The following is a 24,318-nucleotide window of genomic DNA, read 5'->3' on the forward strand; positions in this document are numbered from 1 at the left end:
AGTAACATTTTAATATGACGTAGTGGCTATTACATCATATTAGCATCTGTTACAATACGATAGCATATCACATGAGTTGATATTTTGATTAATAATAATTAATAAATTATTAATAATAAAAATTTTATTTTATTCATAAAAAAATTTATTAAATATAATTAAAGATAAAAATTTATTTAAAATTTTTTGTTAATTTATTTAGAGGGAAGTACGTACGTATCTATATTGTTGCTATGATTTCAAATGTAAATCATGACAAAGAATAAACCATTTGTGTTTAATATTTTATAATTTAGCTATGAATGTACAAAATTGTACTTCTTTCCTTACTTCTTTTTTATTCATCTTCTTTTGTTGATATTGGCAATTTAATTTTTTCTTAAATATTTAAATATCTAATATTTTTATTTTTATATTATAATTTTTTTTATAAATTTTGAAAAATTTTATATTAAAAAATATTAATTTTTATAAAAATTAAAAATATAAACATTTAAAGAAAAAAACAGAGGGAGAACTAATCTACTATGGTTTATTTTAATATATTTTTTTAAATTTTAAAGCCCTCATTTATGTTGCTTAACTGGTTTGTACTGAGCTTGACCTTAATCATGACCGAGATTATACTTTGGTTGAACGCGAAAGATTATGAGATAATTCATTTGCTCATTTTCTCGTGCGTGAGAAGGCTAATTAATTGGTAATTAAGTGGTTAATAAATTAGCACCTCATGACTGATTAATAGTAATTTTGAATTAAATGTTTTAGATATTATTATCATTTGTTATTTATTATTTGTAAAAAAAAATGACTAGCCTATTTCCCACTCTCTTTCACGGCAATAAAACGCCATCTCTGGTTCTCAGGGGGGAAACCTTCAAAAAGGGGAAGGGAAGGGAAAAAAATGGCTCCTAAAAAGAAGCCACAGAAGCAAAGCAACAGGAAACCTAATTCATCATCGAAAGCCAGCCAAGCGTCATCGTCGGCTCCGCGCCTCCAGATATCGGCGGAGAACGAGAACCGCCTTCGTCGACTCTTACTCAATTCCGGCCACTCTGCCCAATCCCAAACCGATTCGAATCCGGTCCAAGATTCTCTCTCAAAGCCCCAAAAGGCGAAGAAGCTTAAAGCCGTTTACGAGAAGCTTTCTTGCGAAGGTTTCTCTAATGATCAAATTGAATTCGCTCTCTCTTCTCTCAAGGTTATATCATTTAATTCTTATTATTTAAAAAAAAAATAGGAAATGAAATTTGAGTTTATTTTCAATATTATCGTATTTTGTTATGAATATATTGATCGAGCAGTTGGCATCCTTATATTGAGTAGGATGGCGCTACTTTTGAGGCGGCTCTTGATTGGTTATGCTTGAACTTACCTCAAAACGAGCTTCCTTTGAAGTTTTCTAGTGGAACTTCTTTTCAATCAGATGGAGGTACATATGAATTTCTAATAAATTTAACGATCAAATGCAATGCTTGGTGTTTCTGGGAACTGATGTTTGTATCATGTGATGTATTCTGTTAGTAGGGCCTATCAGTGTTATATCATTTAAACATGAAGATTGGACTCCTTCTGTGGACGCTTCGACGAGGATTAAGGAAAACTTACAAGGACTTTCTGTTAGAACCAAGGGGAGTGCGGATGAGAATTCTCTAAATACATGCCAACCATCGCAAGCTGATTGGATTCGGCAATATATGGAACAGCAGGAAGAGGTAAGCTAATAGAATGAACTGTTTATGGCATAGTATTCACTGACTTTAGTCTATTCTCTGCTGTTTGGATTTAAGGATTTCTTTTATTGAAATATATTTACCTTTGATGATAATGCTTTTTTTTTTTTTTGAAATTTGTTTAAAATGGTTTTAGCAAATAGTTTTTGTCTTGCAGGATGAATCTAAAACTTGGGAAGATGAAACAAGTGATGAGGATTCTGTCAAGGAGGTATTGCAAACATCTTATTCAATTTTTTCTCGATCTCTCAGTTTTAGAATATAGAAAATAATCAAAGGTGCATGAGATTTTTTCTCTCTTTGTTTGTGTGTGTTTTTGTTGTTTGGTTGTGATGAAGGTAGTAGGGATGTAATGAATAGTGAAAGGATTGTGCAAATTTCTCTGTGTGGCTTTGAAAGGAGAGCTTTGGATGCACTGGCCTTCACATATTAGCACCAGGGATTAAATATGACTCGTTTTTCATTCTCTTTCTTTTTTAGATGATGCATGTGTTTAATATATCTTGTTGGGGGATAGAAAACTAATCTCAATTGCTTAATATGGTTAAGGAGTCCCACTTGATGAATAACATTTCAATCATCTAATATTCTTGTTGCAGCTTCTAGAATTTGTTGTGCACTGGTTTGTTGTCTTTGTTGTAAAACTTTACCCTTTTATATAGGGATGGTAAACTGGCAATTTATTTGTAAGTTTAGACTTGGAAATCTATTTACTCTTTTTTTTTTTTTCATGGTAAGTGCTACATTTAAGCTTAGGTACTTCCTTAGACAAGGCTCATTTTCATTCTTATGTTGTTCTTTTTGTTAATAGGTCTCTGGACCAAGGCCTTATGATGTTATCGCAAAAGAATACCATGCAGCACGATTAGAAGCTACAAATGCCAAGGAAAGGGGGGATAAAAAGGGCCAGGAAAAGGCAGGCAATATAATCCGCAAACTCAAGCAGGAGCTGTCTGCTTTAGGTCAACTTTAGTTCCTTTTATGATTTATTTTAAAAGATTTGTCACTTGATATTTTCATAATGAGTTGTTTAATTTACTAAACAGGATTATCAGATGATATCTTAGCATCAGATTTTTTGTATGAACGTGCATCTGCTTGTGTGTCTGAGGGCATGTTAACTAGGTCCATCCCTGCAGAGCACCCTGAGGTAATATCTTTAGGTGATGAAGAAGGTGATTCAGCAGCTTCTGTTATGTTTTTTGGTGAAGCAACAGATGATGTGAATGATACAGAGTCCTCTGAAGAGTTTTCCACCAAATCTATTCCTTCTTTGTTACCTGCTCAAGAAGTTGTCTCTGAAAACATGTCAGAAGATGTGGAGATTGGTGATTTCTTCTTAGAGGATGATTCAACTAATGATGCTCTGCTTTCTGAAGTACTAAAATTGCAGAAGAAAGAAAAGATGAAAGAATTATACAGTGAGAAAAATTTGGAGAAATTGGATGGAATCTGGAAGAAGGTAATATCCATTTTGTGATGATCTTGTGAGGCTAATATTACCGGTTGTTGATAATAATGCATTTTCTGGGACTTAGCATGTATCTCCCATAACTTTATATATCTGAGTGTCAAATTGCAGTGTGACTTATTTAGAAAGCTGCTCAGTATGATTATTTATTTGTAGTTTTCAATTTTTAGTGCCATCATTGATCCACTTCCAAACTTTAAATATTTAATTTTGGCCCTTGTTTTATTGGAATATGTTCTGACTTCTTTTTTGATATAATAGGGGGAACCAAAAAAGATTCCTAAGGCTGTTCTTCATCAATTATGTCAAAGATCAGGGTGGGAAGCACCAAAATTTAATAAAATGCCTGGGAAAGGTAAAACTTTTGCCTATTCTGTTAGCGTGTTGCGTAAAGCTAGTGGGAGGGGCAAGAGTCGAAAAGCTGGGGGGCTGATAACCCTTCAGCTTCCTCATGAGCAAGAAGCTTTTGAATCAGCTGAGGTACTCGTTTGTCCTTATGGCTTCATGCTGATAATTTGAGATACTGTGGTTAAGAATGTTCAGTACAATGCCACTGGTGTCAAACAAATTAGAAGATGAACATTCTTGGAGAACTTTTTGAGGAAAGTACTTAGTTCTTACATTCAATTCTAGATCCTAGAAACTTGGATAAATAACTAGCTATCTTTTAATGCAGATATACAGACTTATGCAGCATGCAAATGTAACAAATAAAAAACATGTTTTTTCCCATTAAGTTAATGGTGAATTAAGACTTTTTTACTGTGTTTGGTGGTGTCTGGTCCTCAGGACGATCAACCATATTTTTAGGCACTTCTCTTCAAGAATAGTGATTATAGCAATGGATTTGAAATGTTCTTTTCTAGATTGTCTATGGATTGACAGCATTTATTGGTTTTTAATTGGATATAAGGCAGGCACTAAAACTCATTTTATTACGCCCTTCTATGATGTTTTGATGAATAAATGGTCTCAGATGCTTAGTAGACATACTAATTTCACGTTAGTAGCAGTCACCACTTTCTCTTGTTCTTTTTCAATATTTATTTATTATTGTGAAAACTATTTTGTTACTGATTTGTTAAATAACTTCTTATGAGCATGATGCATGGGAGGGCGTTACCAACAGTGTTCTTATAATTTAAGCTGATAACCGCGAATATGATTTTAGGTTATATCCTGCTTTTTTTGGACTGACCATTCCCAGGCTTATTTGTGTCCCTTTGCCTCATTTCCTCCATCTATGGTGCCTCTGTTCTTTTAAGGCTGTGTTCATATGTTAGTTCTCATAGAATGGGTATATGACTGAATGTGAACTTGTTCCTTTTTCTTTCTTATCCAGTCAATTATGTGTGACTTATGGATAAAATATGTAATAATGTTTATTTAGCTGCTGCTTGTATTTTTCTGTTACAGGATGCACAAAATAGAGTTGCAGCATATGCTCTTTGTCAGCTGTTTCCAGATCTACCCATTCAACTTGTAGTCACTGAGCCTTATTCTTCTCTCAGTTTTCGATGGAAAGAAGGTGATGGTTTAGACAACTATGTTGTATTCAGAAATGCAAAAGAACTCTGTTATAATTTGTCTTATTTATGCAAATGTTATTATGGCATCTTTTTCAATGTTGTGCTGTATCCTCTTCCATTCTACTGGTTTAGTTTGTTTGTGTTGTTAGCAAAAAAAAGTTTGTTTGTGTTGATGTTTTCTATCAATACCACATAAGGACTTTTACTTTTAAAGAAAAAAAATAGTAGTAAAACAAAGGATATGTATCAGATTGCTGAAACCAAGTTGCTGCTGCTGTTAACGTTTCTTAAAATATTTGAATACTTTCAGGGGAATCTTTGACCAAAATAGAAGACAGTGAGGAAGATCGAAGGGCTGGTTTTGTGGATTGGTTGTTGAATGCTGATGATTCCAGATTAAAGGCTCCTAGTGATAATAAATCTGCTTTAGATGAGTTCCAAAAGCCCTACATTGAAGAAAATAAAACCTTGAGTTCTGCTGTAGCTGATCCAATAGCTGAAAGTATGTTCTTGTATTCTAATTTGGTCATTTACTTTGAATTATTTTGGTCAGATTTGCTGCTGATAGGGAATATAAAATGGTTTAGGCATTTTAACCTTTTCTTTTATTGTCCTGTCTTTGCATAGCATGGTCTCTTCTTTTTCTCTTTTTCTTGAAAGTTTATGTTCATTCTTTCTGTTCTTTCCTCCAATGGAAGTGCCTTTTTTTTTTATCCATTCCTGAAAGAATCTATGCAGAGTAGTTAGAATTGAATAGGAATTAAGCTGGATATTTCATTCATGAAATTTTTAGATATTGTTTGGGAAATTGTAGATGTGCTCTCATACTCAACTAAATGAAGAAATACTGGATAGATTGCTATGAAGATTGTAGAACAGGGTATTGGGGTTTAATTTGAGCTGAAGAGAAACAGTAATATTTTGATTATGGCATCATAATAATTTCTTCAATTTTCACACGTCATATATCAGGGACAAGCCATGCAAAAGAAGTGGAAAGTTTGTATTTGAGACAGGAAGAAGAAAATAGAAAGAAGACACAGAAATACAAGGTTGGTGTATTCTTCCGGTTGCTACCCTGTTGATATTGTTGCTTTTTAATTGCATATCATATGAAATTTGGCTGGTCGGATCTGATAAATAGTTCTTATCGCATTGAAGCAATTTAAACTTAGTATTTGCAGTTGAGTATTATGAAGTTTACCAGCTTACATGTGCACAACTTGCAAAGTAGAGCAGAAAACTACTTAAAATGAGTTGGAAGCTTGGTGGTTTTCTTGTTCTTCCTTTGTATGAAAATGTTAGCGCTTGCTGAAATATAACATGTGGTGATTTAGTTTAGCTTTTGTATTTGTTGGAGGGGAAGAAGGGGGGGGGGGGGGGGGGGGGGGGGGGTACATGGTTTTACATATGATAAATCTCTTTTGTACATGAATGTGTCAGAATTTGCTGATGCATTTATGCCAGGAGAAGTTACGAGGATATGGTTTTTGTTGTAGGTTTTTAAACTTCTGCATGTAATTCTTGCTGTAGTTTCTTATAGCTGGACTTGTATAATTCTCAAATCTAAAATTCTGTGGTTTGAGGATTCTATTTCAAACTTGATAGTTGAGAGCCATTCTACTGGCCTTAAGTGGTCTACTATCTCACCTTTGGTTAACAGTGATCAAGGTTATTTCACTATTAATTAATGTCATTTATGTTGTTGAGCATTTTATTTTGTTCATGTAAACATGATGCCTATTCTTGTAATGATGCTCTGTACCATGGAATGGATTTGACTGTTGTTGTTAAAAGTTCTATACTTGTTTTTCTTTTCAGGAGATGTTGAAAACTAGAGCTGCTCTTCCTATTGCTGGGTTGAAAAATGACATTTTGCAATTGCTAAAGGAGAATAATGTTCTTGTTGTTTGTGGTGAAACAGGATCTGGAAAGACTACTCAGGTTTATACTTGTATATTTCTCTTGTTTTGGTGCAAACCATTATCTTTTGTTAGTCTTCATGACCTGCTTAACTAGAATTTCATGCTTTTGCTTGGTTTATTGCATTAATAATTTCTTTTTCTTTCTCCTTTCTTCTAAAATCAGCCTTATATTTTTCATTCCCTGAATGTAGGTTCCCCAATTTATTTTGGATGATATGATTGAATCAGGACGTGGTGGACATTGTAATATCGTGTGCACGCAACCAAGGAGAATAGCGGTGGGTGAATAATATGTAGATACCAGCTTAATATGTAATATTTCTTGCACCTTTTTATACTTGCTTTGTTTATCCTTTCTCCTGCTCTGTTACTGTTTCTCATTACTCTCTCTCTCTCACTTTTTCTTTCAAATCCCAATCAAGAGTTAATTCTGTCCAGCTTTCTCTTTGATCTTCTCCCTTATATTCTCTTTGAAGGCCTAAGATTTTCATTGATGATTTAAATGCAATATGAAGAACATAAGAAATTCGGCTGTATTTCCACAAAGAAAAGAAATACTTGAAAGGCTAATTATAATATGAGAGTGTTTAATGCTGGTCAAGTCACAAATAATATGCTTCACCTATGTGAATTTTGTAGAATGGATATGCAGTACTTTTAAAATGTCTGTTCAACTAGAAATTGGAGCAAAGAATTTTGGGGGAGCATATTACCACTGATAAAGGAGAATGCATCATGTCTAATATTACAACTAGGAAATCAAAAGTAATATATGGTTTCTGCAGAGCTTATTGATATGGCACTCTTTTTAATTTATTTAGTCATAGCCCTGTTATTGCTTAATTGTAAATTTCGTTGAAGTTTCCATATATATATTGTAAAAGTACTGTGTGGATTTCCCTATTATATTGCAGGCAATTTCTGTTGCAGAGCGAGTTGCCGATGAGCGCTGTGAACCGTCTCCTGGTTCTAATGGTTCTTTGGTTGGTTATCAAGTCCGTCTTGACAATGCAAGGTGTTCATGTCCTGATCTCATTGGTTTAACATAGTTTTAAGAATGTACTAATTTCGATCATCATAACTAATGGATAAGTTGCATTTCATTTCTAGAAAGTAGAAAATATTGTAGTGATCCGCTGTCAAAAATGTGCTGCAATGCTGAATTTTGTCTATATGCTTAAAACTTTTTTCTTGATTTTTTTCTCTTAATGCAATCTATTTGGTGTCAGATTGTGGTTTGAGCATGTTTTTCTAAGCTCACAATTTAGGGGTTATATGTTGCATGCTTTTATGTACAATTTTATTTTATCATTGACTGATTTTGCAAAGTGCCTGATGATGTACTGAAGATTAGGGAGGCTAAAGATAGTTGCTTGACTGAGGAGCTTGAAAAATATTACCTTTGGTTTACTGCCTCCTTTTGTTGAATTCTCCGCAATCCTTCATGTGGCCCTTTAAATACCTTAGTGGTTGCTGACATTTTCATTTATGTTGATTTATAATGATGTTTCATTGGCTTTTGAATTGCTTGGTCATTCCTTAAGGTGATAAATATTTTTGCTATTAATTTTTTAAGCTTCATTTTTGTCTTGCTATGTTTTACGTTTTCACTTTCTTTTGTAAAAAGTATATAGCCCACTTGTCATTTTCAATTTTATAAAGGGCTATTTTTAATTTTTTTTTCAAAAAGACTAATGTGCTTTTTTTGCTTAAATAACAAATTTCTCCTTCTTACCTTTGCTGTATTTTCTAGGAATGAGAAAACAAAGCTTCTCTTTTGTACAACGGGTATTCTTTTGAGGAAACTTGTGGTAGGTCCTTGTCATTTATGTGGACGATTGATTCTTTATAAGTATACAGAAAATTTTAATTTATATAATGTTATGCTCCTATGGATGTTGATGTAGCTCAAGGCTTATACTTTGAACTATAGTCTCGTTTGGTAGTTTTGGTTATGTATTTTATCTCAAGAAACTTAGGTGGAACTATTGAGTGGCTATGTCAGAAATTTTTTGTTTGAATCAGGTTATCGCAATATATGTTTGGTAAAATTAGCATCTAGGCAACTTCCCATAAGAAATTAGATTATGCAGTTTGTTGTTAATTTTTAACCTTTTTCCCTGAACTTCTTCTCTGCTGTCTTGTTTCAATATTCACAGGGGGATAAAAGCCTGACTGGTGTTAGTCATATCATAGTTGATGAAGTACATGAACGGTCTCTTTTGGTAAGTGGATGAATTTGAAGTCAACTACAGTTAGTTCAGGTGGATTCTTATGTGTGTTGTTTGACAAATAAAAAGGGTTTTTAAAACCTATGGCGTGTAAGTTCTTTTTTGGTTTGCAAAGTCCTTCTGTGATTGACATTCATAGCAGGGTTTTTTAAATAAATTAATTTGCAGCACTTCATGCAAGAGTTTTTATTTGGTTTTTAGTTCTTGTGTCTATAAAAGCAAACAAAATTTTTAATCCGGGAGTTATGTTGAGATCATTTGTAAGTTGTAACAATCACAACTTTCTGCCATTCAAGAAAAGAAAAAAAAATCACAAGTTCATTTCTGAAGGGCTAGTCAAGTCATGAAGAATGTGTGAGGGAGGAGCAATCTGCCCATAAACACATGGCTAGTCAATTTATTTAATTCACTAAATTATTTTTTGATGGTATCAACTTCAACAAATTTCAATGAAGACTGAAATATCAAGTCCAACTTTGGTAAATGAAGCTGACTTGTTTCTTTTTCCTTAAACAGGGTGATTTTCTACTCATTGTTTTGAAGAACCTGATTGAGAAGCAATCTGCCCATGGCACACCCAAACTGAAAGTTATTCTTATGTATGTTTGCTTATATTTAGTTTGTTGTAAAAGTTTATGCCTTACTCATTAGTCTGGTTTGTGTAAGCTTGTCTTGACTTTCATCCTGGCCTCACTTTCGTTTTCTCCTGGTTTTTGAATTATGCTCTTAATGTTTAGGTCTGCAACGGTTGATTCTGATTTATTCTCGAGATATTTTGGGTTTTGCCCGGTGATTACTGCACAGGGCCGGACACATGCAGTGACAACTTGCTTTCTTGAGGATATATATGAAAGTATCAATTATCACCTTGCTTCAGATTCTCCTGCTTCTCTAAGATATGAAACATCCACAAAGGACATGGTAATTAAAATTTTGGTTTCATATTATTCTTACTGGGTGTTAGCTAACTGCTTGTGGAATTTGGAGCTGAAAAATGAAGAAAAATAAATGAGTATGTGATGACTGTGTGATCGCGGACATGCCTTGACTGTACTTATAAAACCAGCTGAGTTTAGGTGTGCGAATTATTAGATTTACATTGATACTTCAATTACTTCCTCATTTGATATTCGTTTTTCATTGGTCACACATTTTGTTAGCTAGCTTATGCTTTTTAAGCATAATGTATAAAATGGTGCTTTAAATCACCTGATTGATGAATTTGATGTTTTATGAGTATGTTATGGAGGGTTATCTTGGTTTTCGTCATGAAAGTAATGAAGTCTTGCATTCTGCTGCAGAGTGGTTCTGTGAACAATCGTAGAGGAAAGAAAAATCTTGTCTTGTCGGCATGGGGTGATGATTCCCTGCTTTCAGAGGACTATGTAAATCCACATTACGATTCAAGTAGTTATCAATCATATAGTGAGCAAACACAAAAAAATTTGGTAAATTCTTTGAGTACATATGGCATGGTTTCTTCTTTTTCCTTAATGATTGGATGTGTAATAGACAACTTTTTAACACAGAAAAGACTGAATGAAGATGTCATTGACTATGATCTGCTTGAATACTTGGTGTGTCATGTAGATGAAACATGTGGCGAAGGTGCCATACTCATCTTTTTGCCAGTAAGCTATCCTAAGTACTTTGCTGTCAGTCTATCTTGTACTTCTGGATTTTTGTTATTTCTATATTTGATTGATACATATTTCATGGTATAACAGGGAGTTGTAGAAATTTATACACTACTTGATAGGTTAGCTGCTTCTTATCAATTTGGTGGACCATCTTCAGATTGGCTTCTGCCTCTACATTCATCAATAGCATCAAGTGAGCAGAAAAAGGTTTTTTTAAATCCTCCCAATGGCATACGTAAGGTAGGCTTCTTCACTTGTGTTTGGGATTTTCATTTGTTATAAGAACTTTCAACATAAAGACTTATTTAACTTCTAATTTCAATACATTTCAATTTTCCAGGTTATTATAGCAACAAACATTGCAGAGACCAGTATAACAATTGATGATGTGGTGTATGTGATTGACTGTGGAAAGCATAAGGAGAATCGTTATAATCCTCAAAAGGTTTGCATTTTTATATTTTTAAAGTCTACTACTATCCTTGGTTGCTGATGTTTATGTTGCATGGGGTGCAAATGGTTTGAGTCTGGCACTTTCTATGTTGTTAAGGAAGTGCTGAAAAAAGGTGCTGCTCAAAGAATCTTAGGCTTAATTAATTTTTGTTTGGCTATATTGAAGTAAATCATTTTTAGTATTTTTACTGTGAAAAACATTAAGTTAAAATATTTTGGCTATAGAGTATCTGTATAATTGCTTCCTATCATTGACTAAAGGCACAGTGAGATAAAACAGAAATTCTATGTCATAAGAAGCTTATGCTAGATGTCATGTTGTGCAACTTCGGTGGTTAATGACATATCTAAGTTTGTAGTACTCTAGTTCTATGTGAGTATTTAAAAAAAAAAGTTTCAACAGGAATAAACATCATATGGTTGCTAGGTCCACGGACCTAAAATGCTGTGGTTTCATTCTTGTTGCTTTGGTCCTTCACTTTAGACTTGAGAAGTTGTTCAGTTTTTATGACTTGTCATATAAAATTGGGGGAAAGATGGGTGTAGTTGGTAATGCTTGTGTTATATTGGAAAAGCATAGACTGAAAGTTTATGTTCTTTTCTTTTTTTCTTTTCCTCCCTTTGGTTCTCTACTATATACTGATATCAATTTGGCACAAAAAAAAAAAAAAAGAAACGAAATAGATTTAAATGCAGCAAATGAGAGCAGAAATTATTGGAAGGGAATGAATGCTATTGTCTAGCATCTTGCCTCAGTTATCAAGTAAAGCCTTGTTTCTATGCTTTTATCTCCTTTGGGTGGTTATTGAAGAAAAGAAAACAGTGTCTTGAGTCGTTATGCATGATTCCCTTCAATTATGTTGTTGGTTCAGCCCTTAATTTATTAATGGTTGCTATAGAAATTATCAAGCATGGTTGAAGATTGGATATCTCGAGCGAATGCTAAGCAACGACGAGGAAGAGCTGGTCGTGTTAAGCCTGGAATTTGCTTTTGCTTGTACACACAGCATAGATTTGAAAAGCTCATGCGCCCATATCAGGTAATTTCTCCATTACTAACATATATATCTGTGCTTGTAAGTAGCCAGGGTTTATAACTTATTTATTACTTAATTATTGTCCCAAATCTTATCTCTTTCTTTTTTTTCATTATAATCAAGGTTCCTGAAATGCTTCGGATGCCTTTAGTAGAGCTTTGTTTACAAATTAAGCTACTGAGCCTTGGTCACATAAAACCTTTTTTATCCAAGGTACAAATGTATCTTTACAGAAAATATCTTGTCGTTGTTGTTATCCTGTTCACTGTTCTAATTGCTTATATTTTGATTTCAGGCTTTAGAGCCGCCCAAGGAAGAAGCTATGAACTCTGCTATTTCATTGTTATATGAGGTAACTTTTCATCCTTTGACCAATAATAATCTGGTTGTTTGTATAGAATCTGTCAGTTATTTGGATGGTAGTTGTGTGAACGATAGTTTCTTTTTAGTTATTTGGATGGTGGTTATCGTTTTTCTGCTTTAGCTCTCTTGTATCAATAGCAGATTAAATTGCTAATTTTAGTCATGGTCTTCTAAAGCCAATCCTTGTTCTTTTATCTTTTTACTGGCACACAAATGGTGCCTGGAAGTTGTTGGATGGTTTTTGAATTTAATCATATAAACTGTGTTTGTTTCCCAAGCATGAACATTTAAACTGTTAATGAGATATAAAAAAGATGAGGAGAGTGGAAATGAGTGCTTTGAAGATGTTCCTGTCAAGGCCTAGTTTAATTTCATTGAAAACCCATGCTAGGGGTAACAAACAAAAATGAAAAAATGGATCATCACCACAGGAATAAAGCATGGCATAGCTGTTAACTAAAGAGTGAGATACTGTCTAACTACTCTTATGTTTCTCAGCCATACAAGGAGGACCCTTGTTAATCATGCATGCCTCTAAATGCATGTAAAAATACTAGATTATGATGTATCAAATTTTATAAAAAATCTTATGCCTGGAAAGTCATTTTTTCTGATATATTTTGGAAATGCAGCTTATTATTTGGGGATCTTGGTATTTCAATAACCATGCCCATGTTCAATGTCAAGCCCTTTCTGACTCCTATTGTATGAGGTTCACTTAAATGTTTCCATTGACCGAATGATGCAATGAAAGTGGAAAACAAAAGACCAGTTTGTGAATCATTAATTCTAGGAGTTACTTTCAGAAGTACAATAATTTCTGCTGATTTCCATCTCTTAATTTGGGCTTCTTTTTGTCATGATCCCCTGCAGTCTGTGATTACTTGATTAATATATTTCCTGTTTATGGTCCTTCATGTTTGCACATACTATCATCCCACTCAACCAGCATTTTTGAGTAGTTCTACTTTGCAGAGTAGGAGCCTAAAATAGATTATAATATACTCATGGCTGATTTAGTTGTTGTTGGTAGTTGGCAAATGATGGCCTGTGGAGTTTTATGACTAGCTGTTAATAGGAGCTTATTTTTCAGGTTGGTGCTATTGAGGGAGATGAAGAGTTGACACCTCTTGGGCATCATTTGGCAAAGCTTCCTGTAGATGTATTGATCGGAAAGGTGTATTTCATAAATTTTGTTTCTTCTTTTATTCTTTTGAAAATATATGCTAATATAATCACTTTGGCTTGCACTTCATTTAAAAAATTCTGTGAATTGGTAAATGTTGTAAATGATATTTGTGTATCTTCTGAATACCTTTTATTATGTTTGAACTCATTGCCATGAACTTGTTTTTTTCTAAAATAGTTACTCTGCTTTCTTAGAATGAAATTTATACCTATTCTGATATGCATGATATACGTTTGTGAATCAAGAACTGTTAAAAATTAATTAAATCTGCCTCCTGATAGAAGGAACGGTTATGGGAGATAGGTACAGATCAAAAGCACTTGAGAATAGTGACAAACATAATAAAATTGAACCTAGAGTGTAACTTATGGTTTCTCTGTCACGAGACCAAGAGAGGAGCCAAATCTGAAAATTTTACATTGATTTTGAGTCAATTTATGCTTGCTGTATTTGAACTCCAACTGTCTAACCCTTGACTATAACTGCCGCCTTTTGTTTGCTGGAATTTATTTTGAATGAAACATAAAGAGTATGAGTAGTTTGTTTTTTTCCTCTCTCTATAACATGGATGCAAAAATATTTCAATCTTTTGTTGCGTTAACAGAACTTCCATTGGACCAGAATTTATTAAATTGTTTTTGGCCTAAGTGCAGATGCTGCTGTATGGTGGAATATTTGGTTGCTTATCGCCCATCCTATCAATCTCTGCATTTCTCAGCTATAAGTCTCCATTTTTGTATCCTAAAGATGAGGTTCTTTTATTTTTGTACTGCGTTATGTTGTTCCTGCTTTGAGAAAAGAAAGAAGTCGCCTTACTAGCATTGTTTTGTTTTTATATTGCAGAAGCAAAATGTTGAAAGAGCTAAATTGGCTTTATTAAGTGATAAGCTCGATGGCTCGAGTGATTCAAATGATGGTGATAGGCAGTCTGACCACTTGCTAATGATGGTCGCATATAGGAAGTGGGAGAAGATTTTACGTGAGGTTAGTGAATGATTGCCTTGGTTTTGTTGGCAAGCATTAGTTTTTAGAAAAAATGATCAGGATGGTCTGCTTTGCCAGGAAAAGTAAATGAGAATTTACCATAACTGCAAACTGTTGTATTTTCACCCCCTTCAGATAGGAAAGATGAAAACGGTTTCTTTAAACAGTGTATTTTCACCATAAATGAATTTACCATAACTGCAAACTGTTGTATTTTCACCCCCTTCAGATAGGAAAGATGTCAACTTGCCATCTTAAACAGTGTTTTCAAGGGCACAAAGCGCACCCTAGGTGCTTGAACCTTTATATTACCCGAGGCGCAATGCACAAAAGAGCACTTGCCTGAGTGAAGTAAGGCGAAGTATATATGTGTATGTTTTTGTATGTGTGTGTGTGTATAAAATAAGCTTAAGATATATAATTCTGATATTAAGCTCTAAAGAGTGGTCCATCATTTTCCTACAGAACATGCAAAATTTCCATTTTTTGTTTTTGGCCAATATGAATGATTTCCTATGATCCCAAGGTTGTTGTTGAATACTTGAAATTTGAGAAGTAGACTTTGATGTCCCTCTTTTTACTATTGAAGGTACAGTTAATGAAAAAAATTAACATAAAGAAATAAAAGAGAAGTTCAATCAGGTGGGCTTTTTTTGCACCTACCGCCTTACAGAAAGCACGCCTAGGCGTACCAGTCGTGTGCTTGACCAAATGCTCCTCGCCATATGCTGAGGTGCTTTTGTTGTCTGGCGCTCTGCCTTAGCACCTAGGCTCACCTTAACAACACTGATCTTAAATGCAGCATGCCACCTTCACAACATTGTACTGCTGAATCAATTCTAAGTTTGGTGTTGATGAGCATTGATTAGGTGTAGAAAGAACCAATGCAAGTAATCAGCCCCTATTGCCACAAATGGTGCATAGGATGTGCAATTTCACAAGAAATTATCAAACCAACTTCTCCAACCCCATATTTCCTATTATCAATTCTATTGATCAAGTATCTCTTGCTGAATATATTTCCTTTATCCTTTTTCACAAAGTTGTTGTTAATATTTGTTTTATGTTTCTGCACTTTTCTCAAGTTCTGATTTTTTGTTTTTGACCTTTTCTTTTTCTTTTTAATCTCTACTTGACCATATGCTAATCAAAAACTACCCAAAAAAAATGAAGGTTACAGTGTAAGAAATGTTTGACTTATTTGGTAAATGGCACCCTGACTGATCTGCACTCTAATATCTAGAACCTTCATCCATCAGCATTGAGAGGGAGAGCAAGTCTTTTCTATATCTGGACTGATGGCAGTTCTCTGTATTATGATGCTTTTGGTTTAATGGGTGTTAATAATACATCTTATGATGGCTCTTCAAATGACATTATTTACTAATATGTCAAATTTCTAATTTTGCAGAAAGGTGTAAATGCTGCCAAGCAGTTCTGCAACAAGTACTTTTTAAGCAGTTCAGTTATGTACATGATAAGGTTTATTTTTTAGTTCTCTCTTTTCTCCTTCCCTCCTTACGGGAATACTTCTGTTATTTGCATACCATTTGGATGATAACCCACCCAGTGTTGGGATACTTCTTAGCTGTTGTATTTCTTTGGCAACATCTGTTACTCTATTTGTGTCATTTTATGAGTATGGAATGCATACTCCAAATTGCATGTAATAATTTTTAAGTTTTGTGTAACTCCTTAAGTTGTTAATGGTGACATGATGTATTGCCTTCTCGGTTGTGGTATCTTTGCAAATTTGCAGTTACGAAATATGTGATGCTGTCTGTGTTTCTACTTTTTGGTTATTATGTGTCTTGACTAGTTACTAGCTCTTTTGATCCCACTTGGAAGGGAAAGGAGTATATTGCTTTTATCATATTTGTCATGGCACTCTATCTAGGGCATTGAAGCTAGCAAATCAGTGCGATAGTTGTTTCTGGCCCTCCCTGCTCCAAGGGCCACTGGGGGATTGTGGGATGTTGATTTAGATGCTTATCAAATTGCCTACTTTAAATTTCCTAGTAAGATAATGGTTTGTATCTATGCATTCACACCAAAAGATAACCAATTATATCATGACAATATGTGCTCAAGTAATTACCTAGTTGCCTTTTTCTTTTTCTTTTTTTTTGAATTTGGCAGCTAATCTTTGGCTCTTGACTCGGTTTTTAAAATTTCAGAGACATGAGAATACAATTTGGAACGCTGTTAGCAGATATAGGATTCATCAATCTTCCAAAGAATTATCAGGTATGCTTCTTTGATTCAATTGATTTACACGACTGTTATACCATTTGAAGCAGTATATGTTTTGTCCTTCTCATATTACAGATTGGGGCTAAAAAGAAGGAAAATCTTGATATGTGGTTTTCTAATTACTCACAACCATTCAATAGGCATTCACACCATTCTGCTGTTGTGAAGGTAATTATAAATATATTTGCTCATTTTGTGTCTATTGCTTTTGAATTAATTTTATTTTGGTGCCACTTTTGCAGTTTTGCATATGTCTTATGTTATGGCAGAGGTCATGTTTTTGTCGTTAATCACTTCATTTGTCTTGATGATATGTCATCCATTCAGAACTTTATGAACAATTTTTGTCCTTTGTGGACAGACTATGGTCTCCTAGTCTCATTTATACTGTACCTCTTTCATTTAAACATCTTTAATTTATGATGGGGCTATTATATGTTCAGTTATGCATATATATTTGTCCCAATTGATGTCATATCTTCTCTACAAGTGTGTGTTAGAGCCAGCCTATACTAGCCATTGTAAACTGGGAGCGTCTTTTATTATTATTATTATTATTATTTGCATTTTTCCTCTCTTTAGATATCACTGAAGTTCTGTTTTGTTTTCTTGGATGCCAAATCACAACTTTTCCTGTAAGTTTACATAGCTGTAAGTTCATAATAAATATAGAACAACCTTTCAGCTGATGTGCATTCGATGTTTTGAGAAGGGACTTGAAATATCTGAATTTCCTCCAATCATGAGTTGAGCTGTTATTGATTTTGCTTTTGGACCTTTAGTACGTGTGCACATTCATCTACTGACTTATGAGCATTATCATGTGCTGTAAGCATTATTCTTTACTTAAGTGAGGTTTGTGTAGCAAATGATGATTACATCCACATAACTGCATCTTATTCCGGACATAGTTCTAATACTATCTTTGAAGGCAATATTATGTGCAGGTTTATATCCCAATGTGGCTGCCACTGAGCTGGGCATTACTGGAGTAGCTCTCAGCCGACTTAAACACAGTCCTGCAACAAAGGGTCATCCAGTCTGGTATGACGGAAGACGCGAGGTTCATATACATCCTTCTTCAATCAACAGTAGCTTAAAAGCCTTTCAACACCCATTTATAGTCTTCCTTGAAAAGGTATGTACACTTCTAATTGATGGCTTTAATTCATTGCGTGACCATTTCCTATGCAGAGCTAGAACTAGCTTAACAGAGGCTAATGTAAAGGATTAGGTCTTTTTTAAAAAAAAAAAAAAACGAAAATAGTCTGAATTTTATACAGTTACTGGAGTTGTTTGTTATCATATATAGTGTCAATCTAAGAAGTTTCTTGGATGTTAATAGGCATATGTTCATAATAGTGATTTAGATGGTTTTCTCATGTTTAATCTGATTCAGATTTTTTTTAAAAAAAATCAAAATCAGGTTTGGAAATGCGAATTTGGTTTTAGTACTTCATCAGCCTCATGTTGCATAATCTTGGTGTTGTGCAATTTTAGTATTTTTGATAAATAAGAACAAACTAATCCAGACTTCAATTATGTGTCACAATATAGAGGGGGATGTTGTTCTTTAGGTTCTTATGTCATTTTTAAGATATCCATACGATGATTATGTTTGTGCTTAACCTCAAAATGGAAGAAAAATGGTGAGATTCACTTTTACCCTTCCTCCTTTGAAAATCTTCATTGTTTATAAATGGGAAGAGAAAGAAAAACTTGTTAGGCGTCAATCTCCTTGTTCAATGTGCTTTAGATTGCAATCTAATTTTGACATTTGCAGGTTGAAACCAACAAGGTATTTCTGCGAGATACTACCGTCATTTCTCCCTTCTCTATTTTGCTGTTTGGTGGCTTAATTAACATTCAGCATCAGGTATTTTCTCTAATCCTTAATAGCCATAAAACACGTGAATTTCTTCTGCTTATTCTGTTAAAATTTGATGGAATCATCTTATGGGTTGTTTTATCTTTGACTACTGTTGGCTTACGTATTTCTTTCAGAATATCAAAACCATTTTAAGTACCATTTTACTGTCTTTGATATCCTACAATGTTAATAGTATGCTTGCTAACTTTCTAAGATCTATGATTAACAACTCAAAATCACTCAGTCCTTTTTGACAACGACAGTTATTCCACCTTAAGCTTTCAAGAATCCTTGTGTACGCTCTGTGATGAACCTGTTCTCTCCACTATTCTCTATTATTTCAACTTACTGCAGACACTTGCTCATGACACTCCTAACAAGAGAAACCAACCTAGAAAGTGAAGCTTTTCATTTCCCGATATTTATACTTTGTCACAGTATGATTGTTGGACCAAATAGTACTGTTTTATCTTACCTAAAATTTTTGTTTTATCTGATGGTCCCTGTCTGTTTGTAGTTTCTTGGTTGGGGATTAACCTTTTTCTTTTACAGTCTGGATTGGTTGCAATAGATGGATGGCTGAAGCTGACAGCGCCAGCTCAAACTGCTGTCTTGTGTAAGGAACTTAGATCAGCTCTTCATTCAATTTTGAAGGAGCTGATTAAAAAGCCAGAGGTATGATTGCATGTGATTATTATCTAACCATATTCTTTGAATCATGTTTTTTTGTTATCTAACCATATTCTGTCGCTATTATAATTTTAAAGTTTTTCATTGGTTAATTGTCTTTCCTTGGCAAAGCTTGTGTCTGTAATGATGCATAACTTTTTATTCATTTTTCTTTAATTTTTTCTTGTAGAATGCAACTATTGTAGACAATGAGGTAGTCAAGTCTATGATCCATTTGTTGTTAGAAGAAGACAAACCTCTAAATAGTTGAGCACTGCAGGTATGTGATCATGCTTTCAGTTTCATAATGTAGCTAGAGTATGTGGCTTATTTGCTCTGCTCGCTCACGCACATGTATGCATGCACGACTTTCTCATCGTGACTTTGTTGCCTCATTGTGCATGAGAATCTTCACAGCTAAAGCAAGTTGAACTCATATTTTATCTTCATCTGAAATTGATGTGCGACTTTACACAGAATTATCACTTGCTTAGACCGGTCTGGATCATCAAGAAAGACATGCTTTTTTTGTAACTTGTTTCGTGATGCTGCCTATCTGAATCTGAAGGGAACTGGAAGTGATTTCTTTTTTTTTTCGTTTGTTTGTTGGCTGGGCAGACACAGTTCTTCGAGGAAGCATCAGGTTGCTATCAGTGACGGATTTACAACGGGGGCAACCAAAGCAGTTGAATGATATCTATTAGCAAAATTAATTGAGATGCAAGTAAAAATATAATATTTACATGATGTAACAACAAATTTAAAATTATTCAAAAAAAAATAATATTACAATCAGCCAATCACAATGAGCCTTCTTGTTGAATGAGATGTGGTTAGAGTTAAAAAGATGTGGAACATTTCTTTTGATGCTGCTAGTTAAGACCAATTTTTCCTAGTTGAACTATGAAACTAATGTTTATACTTTTGAAATCTTAATTTCGTATTTAGCTATGTTGACCGGTGTTTATTTGAATATTCTTCTTTTTATACAAAGAAATAAATAAATTCCTTGTTCTCTCAAAGATATAATTAACAATTGGATATAGTTGAAATTTGTTATGCTAAGTGTAATTATCTTATATTTACCAAAGAGTAATATTATTTTGATCTTATGTTTTTGTCGTTTAGGGGTTCAATTTATCGATTTATGACAGGTAAGCCTATTCATAAAAAAAATAATTAAATTCACCAAATGATATTTTACCAAATGGTAGGAACAAAAATGTAGGGTCAAAAAATTTTATTTATAATAAATATAAGATCTCAAAACTCAAAAGTTTATATACCTGAAAAATAAAATGATAAATAGAAAATCTTTGAACTCTTCAGGGTTTGGACTTTGTGGTTTGCGTGTGATATTGTCCAGGTAATGACAATTCATTTAACGTAATTAGTTGGAATTGTTCTTAGTTAATCTGGGATACATCGCTATAATTGATTTCAAGAATGTTTGGGTAAATGAGTTCATATAGAGAGAGAGAGAGTATTTCTTGTTTTATTTTCTGGTGCTTCTTGTCTGTTCATGTAATAGCAGAGACAAGAAATCAGCAATAGAGGACGCACAAAGTAAACTATAATGTAAGAAGGTGTCACTGCCTTTATGGGTCAAAAATGCATCATCTGCATGGTAATGAGGATCTTTTCCATGGGTGGAAAAAAAAGAGATTTTGAAGTTAAAATAATGATCAGAAGAATCTTAGAAGTGCAGGGATCTTTCCTAAAACGCGTTTTCTAGAATCAAAGTGTGTTAGAAGTGCAGGGATATTTCCTACAACGCGTTTTCTAGAATCAAAGTGGAATATTGCGGAAGCTAAACGTATAAAATAAGGGTGTTTCCCCTTTGTAATTCCTCTTTTTTGTGTTCTCCTAACAGTTTAAACCATAGTTCGTTTGACTGGATATCCGTTAAACCAGCGACATGTCATTTCTACTGAAGCTTTCAAGGGTTTTTGAGGCGTTGGCCATTACAGACAGAGAATCCCTCCTAGAAACGAAGGCCCTTGCGGTTGCTGAAGGAGATTTTTCAGTGACGGCTCAAGTAGACACAGAACGAAAAGCCACGACCATCACGTATGTCTATTTGCTTATTCTTATTTTTCTTTTTCTTGTTACTTTTCTGGGTTGTATGGTTGCCAGAAGAAACAACCGAAGGCTGCCGAATAACAATGGAAATATAGAAGGAATGCTAATTGGAAATGCTGCTGAAGCAAATACTGGCGCTGACCTTGTCGTAATTCAGCAAAACCAGTTTGAGATCGAAGCAAACAGAGCCATCGACCGTCATGATAAGGCACACTGCAGAGGCTGTTTATCTACTCTCGGAACAAAGGTTTAAACCTTAATCGAAACATGTAATTACGAAGCTAAATTATTATATATGTTTACATTGGTTTCTTTTTCCTGTAGTGTAACTTCGGGACGCAGGTTGCCCTCATCAACTTCCTTCTAGAGATTCCTTCAGCTGTTTTCGACCAGATTTCATCAGGGAATAAGCCTATTTATGTTTTCATTGTGATGTTGATATCCTTCACATCAATGCTTGTTTGCTTCGTCGAGCTTGTCAGCAGAGGTAGAAGGGAAAAGATCACATGGAGGTGCAGTAGTACAGGAAGAATACCGTGGTTTTATCATCCTCCTCCAGCTAACAGGCCATTCGGTACACTGATGGAAATGATTGGATTGGGGTGTGCCATAGCTCAGTGTATTGTCACAACAATTAATTATTCTTTTTGCCTTCGAAATCATGCAGCCCCTATTAAGATATCTGTTTGGCCTATTGTATTCGGTTTTGGTATGTTGTGTTCTAAATTAATGGGGAAGCCAAATGAGGCCAGGACGGATCAAGATGGGGGCGATGCTGCCCTTGATCAACCAAATGTGCATCAGCCATTAACGCTAGCTTAATTACAACAATAAGGGCAGAGCTGCTGCGACCTACAAATTTTTGCAGTCTTTTCCACTATTTAAACAGCATTGTTAAGCTAAACTTTGTAAATTTTGGCTTTGGTTTTAATTCCTTTCCTATGGATTTTGGACAACAATAGTAATTAAATATGTAAGACAACTAAGTCAAGCCAAACGACGACAGAGTCAAATGAGAACGGGGTCAAGATGGAGAGATAGATCCTGGAAAATGTGAAAAAGAAGAAAAAGAGTAGGAAACAAAATTAAGATAAGAGACACCAATAACTAGGGACGGACCGGATTGATATAAGTGGTGTTGGACGATACCATTGAAGTGTCTAAAATTTTTATTATTTATGTTAAAATTTTGTATAATTATAATGATGTTAATGAATTTATTAATATTTTTAATTATTATTATTTTAATTATGATACTATTTAAAAAAATTATTGAGTTCGTCCCTGCCAGTAATAAAAAAATCTAATACTATTGCCTGATCCCTTTAGAAATTTAAAAAACAACAGAACCAAAAAGCAATGAAAGATGACTAGCCAAAATGATTATTCTAATGGGAAAGATGGCACAGATCAATCCAATAGTTCCAGGGAAGGTACATGGGCAATAAATTAAACCAAGGAATTTCCCCTTTCCCCACCGCCACCTGACTCTTTCTCTTCCAGCCTCTTTAGCAAAACCGCCAAAGACGTTAACATATGTTTTCAGCTTTAGATAAATTCTCAGTTTGAGCGTATGTACACAAATCCGCACAGTCACGTTGGCAACAATATGCTTTTTGCATTGATTCTTTATTTCTATTTCAAATCTCTGTCAGTTTGAATGAATCTTGAACTTATAAATGAGAGTTTTTCTCCACTTAACTATCATATTTTTTGAATTGAAAGTATAAAATCTTGATAGTAGAATCTTTTCAAATATTCATTGATATGGAACCTCACATGAAAAATACTAGAGTTGAGGTAGGTTAAGATACACCAGGGTCAAATTAGGTCCAGACCAATATGAATCCTTCTTCTCTAGGAATGAAAGAACCCTTGCAAAAAATAATCTCGCACTTAACTAACATATCTTCTGAATTGGGAATATGGACATGTGCCATTAATATAAGAAAAAAATATAAAATGAAAAAAAAAAAATTTTATATTTAACGAATTTCTTTTTAATAATAAAAAAAAAACTATTGCTTCTACGAACTAAAATTAAAGGTATGCATGGTTTGTATTGCATAGTCTCATTGCTGTAGGTGTTTAGTAGAGAAAGGCAAACATGAAAAAGTACAATTAGGATGGTTTATCCGAGTGCGTGGAGAGCTAAGATTGGTTGATCTTTAATCAGCCGTCTTCCAATTTATAATACTTACCTTGTTGTAATTCAGCAAAACTAGTTAGAGATCGAAGCAAACAGAGCCATCGACGTCCACCATGATCAGGCACACCGCAGAGATTGTTTATCTACTCTCGAACCAAAGGTCGAAACTTAACCGAAACAAATAATTTTCTCTACTATCATATATACTACCATGTAATTAATTATGAAGCTAAATTATTAATTCCATCTCTTCCACGATGTTTACTTTTGGTTTCTCTTTCCTGAAATGTACTCTTGGGACTCAGCTCGTCAACTCCCTCCTAGAGATTCCTTCAATTAGGAATACTTTTACCAGTGTTTTATGGGGTGATCTTAAGATATAAAAGTGCTAAGTCAATGGTTATTTATTTTACGTAAAAATATTAAATGAAAGAAGCATTTAGGATACAGGATAGAGTGGAAAAACAAGGTTCATTTGAAGAAAGAAATAAAAGAGAAGGCAGAAGGCTAGAAAGCTTTGGTGAAATGGTCGAAAAGTAATTTGGTTTGGTTTTAGATAGTAATACTCCAATATGCCTTTTTATTTTGGGCAGAGAAATGCACACTCGACTCTTTGAATAAAGAGATATAAATTTAGCATTGAATCGATTATTCATATATATATTTATTAAATGAATATGTCTCAATTATATAAATTTATTTGTTGAGTTTTAAAAGTTTTGTTGTTAATATAAAGAATG

At 34.0% G+C, this 24,318-nt stretch overlaps 2 protein-coding genes across 5 annotated transcripts; both read left to right on the forward strand.

Annotated features, from left to right (window-relative positions):
- Positions 1 to 829: 829 nt before the first annotated feature.
- LOC18607198 (RNA helicase family protein) lies at positions 830 to 20,298 on the forward strand. Of its 4 annotated transcripts, none has more exons than XM_018116018.2 (35): positions 833 to 1,201; positions 1,327 to 1,432; positions 1,525 to 1,715; positions 1,891 to 1,944; positions 2,545 to 2,695; positions 2,780 to 3,195; positions 3,466 to 3,684; positions 4,621 to 4,732; positions 5,044 to 5,235; positions 5,706 to 5,785; positions 6,555 to 6,677; positions 6,850 to 6,936; positions 7,573 to 7,673; positions 8,412 to 8,469; positions 8,818 to 8,883; positions 9,406 to 9,488; positions 9,627 to 9,810; positions 10,191 to 10,337; positions 10,419 to 10,520; positions 10,617 to 10,769; positions 10,870 to 10,974; positions 11,882 to 12,022; positions 12,143 to 12,232; positions 12,315 to 12,371; positions 13,476 to 13,559; positions 14,225 to 14,323; positions 14,415 to 14,555; positions 15,967 to 16,037; positions 16,733 to 16,802; positions 16,884 to 16,976; positions 17,740 to 17,946; positions 18,592 to 18,684; positions 19,231 to 19,353; positions 19,538 to 19,627; positions 19,825 to 20,298. In XM_018116018.2, the coding sequence occupies exons 1-34, from the start codon at positions 905 to 907 to the stop codon at positions 19,616 to 19,618; spliced, it is 4,377 nt and encodes a 1,458-aa protein (XP_017971507.1). In that variant the 5' UTR covers positions 833 to 904; the 3' UTR covers positions 19,619 to 19,627; positions 19,825 to 20,298. The 4 variants fall into 4 exon arrangements, with proteins under 4 accessions (XP_088659829.1, XP_017971507.1, XP_017971508.1 ...); XM_018116019.2 differs by having other exon boundaries at positions 19,966 to 20,298; XM_088803702.1 differs by having other exon boundaries at positions 1,528 to 1,715; positions 19,966 to 20,298.
- Positions 20,299 to 21,151: 853 nt separating this feature from the next.
- LOC18607199 (uncharacterized) lies at positions 21,152 to 22,342 on the forward strand. Its single transcript, XM_007041236.3, has 2 exons — positions 21,152 to 21,676; positions 21,754 to 22,342. Exons 1-2 carry the CDS (start codon positions 21,266 to 21,268, stop codon positions 22,249 to 22,251), a joined length of 909 nt encoding a protein of 302 aa, XP_007041298.2. The 5' UTR covers positions 21,152 to 21,265; the 3' UTR covers positions 22,252 to 22,342.
- The last annotated feature ends 1,976 nt before the right edge of the window (positions 22,343 to 24,318 follow it).

Source organism: Theobroma cacao, chromosome 2 (assembly GCF_053813885.1).
Source record: "Theobroma cacao isolate CCN51 chromosome 2, ASM5381388v1, whole genome shotgun sequence".
Lineage (NCBI taxonomy): Eukaryota > Viridiplantae > Streptophyta > Magnoliopsida > Malvales > Malvaceae > Theobroma > Theobroma cacao.

Coding starts and splice junctions, on each gene's coding strand:
- LOC18607198 (XM_018116018.2), top strand. CDS start 905: ATGGCTCCTAAAAAGAAGCCACAGAAGCAAAGCAACAGGAAACCTAAT. Junction 6,678..6,849: donor GATCTGGAAAGACTACTCAG/GTTTATACTTGT, acceptor CCCTGAATGTAG/GTTCCCCAATTTATTTTGGA. Junction 8,884..9,405: donor TACATGAACGGTCTCTTTTG/GTAAGTGGATGA, acceptor TTCCTTAAACAG/GGTGATTTTCTACTCATTGT.
- LOC18607199 (XM_007041236.3), top strand. CDS start 21,266: ATGTCATTTCTACTGAAGCTTTCAAGGGTTTTTGAGGCGTTGGCCATT. Junction 21,677..21,753: donor TATCTACTCTCGGAACAAAG/GTTTAAACCTTA, acceptor TTTTTCCTGTAG/TGTAACTTCGGGACGCAGGT.